The sequence below is a fragment of the Centruroides sculpturatus genome, unplaced genomic scaffold (assembly GCF_000671375.1).
Source record: "Centruroides sculpturatus isolate CEXI.00-Female unplaced genomic scaffold, Cexi_2.0 scaffold4473, whole genome shotgun sequence".
Taxonomy (NCBI): domain Eukaryota; kingdom Metazoa; phylum Arthropoda; class Arachnida; order Scorpiones; family Buthidae; genus Centruroides; species Centruroides sculpturatus.
Window position 1 is genome coordinate 1,576 of NW_019388564.1, and position 5,027 is coordinate 6,602.

A 5,027-nucleotide genomic window follows, 5' to 3' on the forward strand; every position below is an offset into this window, starting at 1 on the left:
AGTATAGAAAAAGGCCCTTATAGAGCCCACAGGAGGAAAGAATCAAAAACGAAAGTAAATGTTTTTGTGACAAAATAAAATAGCTAATTTCCATTTTTTTTGTTGTTTACCTTTATTTAAACAAGTTCTTTCCAACTGAATAATAGTTACTAATTTTATATTAATAAAAATATTATTTGGATATATAGACTTTTTAAATCATAATATTGTATTTTATTTCTAATATATTCTGGAAAACAAGAATAAAAGAAAGAAATATAATAGGTTCATTATTTTTATTTAAAACATCTCTTCTTCAGTAAATGCGAATATTTTATTGTGTATGTTTATATTTTAAGCATAAAATATGCATTAATAAAGCATAAATATTTGAATTAACGTGACTATACAAATATTCTTAGGTTTTAACATTTGAAATTACGAAATAAACATTTAAAGAAGAAAAAAAAAGAGGTAAACACTTAAAAATTAATTTTTATTTTGACAAAACCTTTTTTTAAAATAGCATATTTACAAGAAAATGCGATCTTTACGGACGATTTTAGAAACATTGGAATGGTTAGTTTTAGTATTTATCTGTATACATACCCTGTACAATGAATGAAACGGTTGAGAGATTGAAAACAATGTTCACCTACATAATATAATTGCTGTATTCTTTTCTGCTTACTTTTCACTACTATGCATTTTCGTTTCTGATGAAATTTCGTTCTTTTTTACAGTTGAAATTCGAATTTCTATAGTTAAATATCCCATCATTCCTACAACGAGTACAATTAATAAAATATACAATTTTATTGTTATGCATAGTGAACTACTGTAGGCGAAGGCTATAATAAATCCCAGAGATTCCCATAAACGGTAATTAGCAAAAGCTGCTTCTTCGTTTTTCGGAAATAATACACCATACAATGCTGTAGGAGGGAAAAAATAATTAATATTTTAACATAGAAGTAATAGTAATGATGGCCAAGTCCATTAAAATATAATATATATAAACATAAGCCTACATATAATATACATTTCTTATATACTTACAATTAATTTGTGTTTGCCAAACGGCATCTCCTAATCCCCAAAATCCAGAGATGACGAAGAAAACTACTTTTTGATCGGGATTAGGGGACCAAAGAAACATGAGAATTATAATTCCAACGTTAGAAAGTGCCGTTGCTATAAAAATGATTTTTCTTCCTGTTATTTTAGACAGATGACCAAGAGTCACAGAACCCAGAGCATCCATCACACCAAAACAGATCATTACGTAACCAACGTTGTGTATACCCCAAGAACAACTAACGAAAGCCTATAAAAAATTGAAGAAAAAAATCATATTCAAGATATGAAAGTATTAGCCAATTACTTTTATGAGTATAATAAATAGCATTGAACATAGATTAAGGTAGAGTAAAACCTGTCCAAAACATAAACCTACCTAAACGGAAAAATCTTTTAAAAACGGATTTACACAGGTTTTGCTGTATATAAAATGTTGATAAAGGTCGATTTTCGTTCTTTAGCATAGTATAATAATATAGTGTTTCTATATATATATGCAGTGCAATATGTAGCATTTAAAAATACAATAGTTTTTAATAAGAATACATATTTATAAAATACGTTATGAGGCATATTATATAATTTTTATGTAAAAGAGTTGATACAAGTGCTATTTTTATTTTAAATCTAAGTAATTAACAACATTTTATAAATAATTGTATTTTTGTAAACTAATGACAGTTCTATCTCTAAGTTGAATTTTATTTTATTTTTAATTATATAATAGGCTACATATTTCAATAGTCAGAACAGCCAGTGAAGTCAATATTTCAAAATTTGTGTCAATTTGTGTCTGAATTGTATAAATATGCATATAAATATTCTTCTTTAAGGGCATTTTTAATTCCAGATCTTATAATTTGAATGCCATCTATTCTACAAAATACGAAGAATGCATGTTATTCAGACTTGAAAATGCAGAATAAAGCAAAAAGTATACATAAAAATCTCTTAAGAAACAATATTTTGTTGCAGATTTTTACATAATTTGTAGATTTAATTTTAAAAAATGGCTTCGAAATTGTTTTCGCCTTTTTTGTAAATGAATGCTTTTATAACATAGTTCAAAAAAAGTAATTTAAAAACTTAAACTGTAAAGCATTTAATTAAATTTAGAAACATCTGTGCATTTTTCTAAACGTCTAAGTTTATAGTAATTATTAAATAAGAATGTACTAACCTGAGTAAAGTCCCCAATAATGTAAGCCTGTTCTAGACCACTAAATATTGTTAATGGCACCAAAAGAACTTGATGAGGATTTTTGAGATGCCTCATAGTTTCGATAAGTAATCCGTACGAAGGTTTACCTTTTCCATCTTCCGATTTTTTCAGGGGATCAAGGAAGATGAAAATAAAGAGTGCTGCTAATAAGGAACATCCAGTATAAATTCCACACAGAAGATAGATTTTAAAATCCGATGGTCTTTCGAGATTTGTATTATTCGTTGATGATTCCGCAACACAAAAATTAGCACCGCATCCAGATATTAACGATTCGTTGATCGAAGAAACATTTCCAGGTTGAAGTACTTTATAAGCTATCAAATTTCCCCACACTTGTCCGCTTTGAAATACCATAAAAAATATTCCAAAAAACCGAGTGACTATTGTTTCGACTTTGTTGCCTGTTAACTGAGCATATTCTATCGAGATATGTGTCAAATAAGAGCATTTTGATGTCCACAAAGGTGCTCCTCCGAGTCCTAAAATGATGGAAGTTGGTATCAGAGTACCCCAATCCGGATAAAAGTTAGCAGCCATATAAGACGAATACATCAGCATCGACACTATTAACGTGTATTTTAAGGTAAGCAATTTTATCATAAATGTCGGAAGAAACATGCAGGATAAAACCAAAGCACCATATATAACACTTAAGGATGCAGTTCCTAATCCTTTGGCACTGTTTATACTACTCTGTAGATTAGACAGAGACTGGAAAGCTGTGAATAACAGTAGAAAACCAAAACTTAAAACAAGTAAATTTTTAAAAATAGATAATTTTTTTTGTCTCTTCTCTTCTTTTGATAATTGAACGGGCTTCTCGTTAATAATCGGAGGAGACGATTCCTTTGAAGGTTCATCGTGTTTAAAAGCGATATTGACGATTCCAACAGGCGCCGCTTGATCTTCTGCGATATGAGAAATTCGTTGTAGTTCGGCCATGGCATTAACTGTTAATAAAAGAAAGAAATGAAGGTATAACCTATATAAATTCATTAAAAAAAAATATGCATCCACAAAACAAAACAAGTCTAGTTTTTCATCATAAGTTCACTTTATAAACCTTATATAGAAACGAAACTAGTTAAAACTAAACATAAATCAGATATAAATAGAACGTGATACCTTTAAGTAGATTAAATACAAAGCATATTTTTCATCAGTTTTAAATTATAGAATTAAAAATACTGTTTGCATTTTTCACACTTGGAGGCTTGTTTATGGACAATTTGTGAACGGTGAGGCTTCCCTAAAGTGTGTGTGTGTGTGTGTGTATCAGACCATGTGAACCTGAAACATTTATCGGAAATAAAATCTCTCTATCGTTCACTATATAAGAGTTTTAAAAATATCGAATTTTAACAAACTGACGAATTGAAAAGTTAAAACTATTTTAAGGCTCAGGCAACATAACTTAAAGTATTGTTCCCAAGGTTACCTACCATTCGATTTATAGTAAAAACGAATTAACTAGCTCTATAGTTACATGGAATATTAAATATTTTTACAGAATATACTTTTTAAATAATGCTACACTTGAATTATTCATGAAGTTCTGAAAACGTCATCATTTTTTAACGAAAAGATCAGCAGATGTTTAATTATATTAAAAAATAAGTTAGCACGATTAGAAAAACATAAACACGCATTTTAAACAATTCTTAAACACAGAACAATATCTTCTATAAAAAAATTAATAAATATAATTAAATATTATCGACTTTTTAAATCGGAAAAATATTTCACAGGTGATAGAAACCCAGATATTCCTGTTATTTTGCTGTCAAAGCATATAGGTCAAAGTCACAGGTACTTCCTAGAAACGAAATTTTCCTATACTTTTCTACAACTCTATGCATATACATGGATTATAAACGATACAAAAATATAAGTGTTTCCTTAATATTAACTTAACGTCTGTAAAACTAAATTAATATCAATATTTATGAAATTATTATTATTATTAATGTCTGAACTCGTTTTAATTTACCTGTATGATTGAAATGCTGGTTTGACAACCAGAGAATAATTTCGCTTCTATATATATATATATAGATATACACTATGAAACAATAATTGCATTCGTCACTGTAATAACTTTAATAGGTCGTCTATATCCATTTCCGAATCAATTTGTTGCTTAACCTTTAAAATATGTCACGCTTTATTCTTGTAACTAGTGATAAAATAAAATAGAAAGAGTATTTTAAAATAATATACAATAACTAACCTGTAAAATTTATGAGATTAAACAAGATTATCTTTCTGTAAATTCAACAGCGGACATCTTTGAACTTTATTAACTCGGATCCGATAGAAAACTTGTTTGTCACCTTCGTGTTATTGGTCGGGTTGCGAGTGGTAAGGTTTGCAGCGACAACAGGAACGATTTTATTTCTAATTCGATAAAATTTACAGATTCGAAGATAAAAATGGAATAAACAGAAGAAGTAATTGTAAAAATTATGGGTTGGAATTTAGAATACGAAGCACATATTTTGCATACATATTACAGCCTCGTTTCATCACCTTACGTAACTGTTAATTCAATATCTCATATAAATCAAAACCTGAATAAAAACAATTAAAAGGAAAAAAATAACCTGGATTTGTTATTGTTAAAAATTTTCAAGCAAATAACCTTTTCATTAAATATTAATCCTTTAATTTTTCTTTGTTATTTCGTTTAAATTGTATCAATTAATTAACATATTTGAAATATTTACCAACAAAAATAATAAGT

The 5,027-nt window shown here is 28.1% G+C and overlaps 1 protein-coding gene across 3 annotated transcripts; it reads right to left on the reverse strand.

The window, feature by feature from the left end:
• Positions 1-458: 458 nt before the first annotated feature.
• Positions 459-4,840, reverse strand: LOC111616995 (protein unc-93 homolog A-like). Of its 3 annotated transcripts, none has more exons than XM_023358342.1 (4): positions 4,275-4,375; positions 2,240-3,234; positions 1,039-1,306; positions 459-914 (listed from the first exon to the last, which is right to left on the reverse strand). In XM_023358342.1, exons 2-4 carry the CDS (start codon positions 3,224-3,226, stop codon positions 667-669), a joined length of 1,503 nt encoding a protein of 500 aa, XP_023214110.1. In that variant the 5' UTR covers positions 3,227-3,234; positions 4,275-4,375; the 3' UTR covers positions 459-666. The 3 variants fall into 3 exon arrangements, with proteins under 3 accessions (XP_023214110.1, XP_023214108.1, XP_023214109.1); XM_023358340.1 differs by lacking the exon at positions 4,275-4,375 and adding an exon at positions 4,515-4,840 and having other exon boundaries at positions 460-914; XM_023358341.1 differs by lacking the exon at positions 4,275-4,375 and adding an exon at positions 3,410-3,507 and having other exon boundaries at positions 460-914.
• Between the last annotated feature and the right edge of the window lie 187 nt (positions 4,841-5,027).

Coding starts and splice junctions, on each gene's coding strand:
- LOC111616995 (XM_023358342.1), bottom strand. CDS start 3,226: ATGGCCGAACTACAACGAATTTCTCATATCGCAGAAGATCAAGCGGCG. Junction 1,307..2,239: donor TTATTGGGGACTTTACTCAG/GTTAGTACATTC, acceptor AATTTTTTATAG/GCTTTCGTTAGTTGTTCTTG. Junction 915..1,038: donor TTGGCAAACACAAATTAATT/GTAAGTATATAA, acceptor TCCCTCCTACAG/CATTGTATGGTGTATTATTT.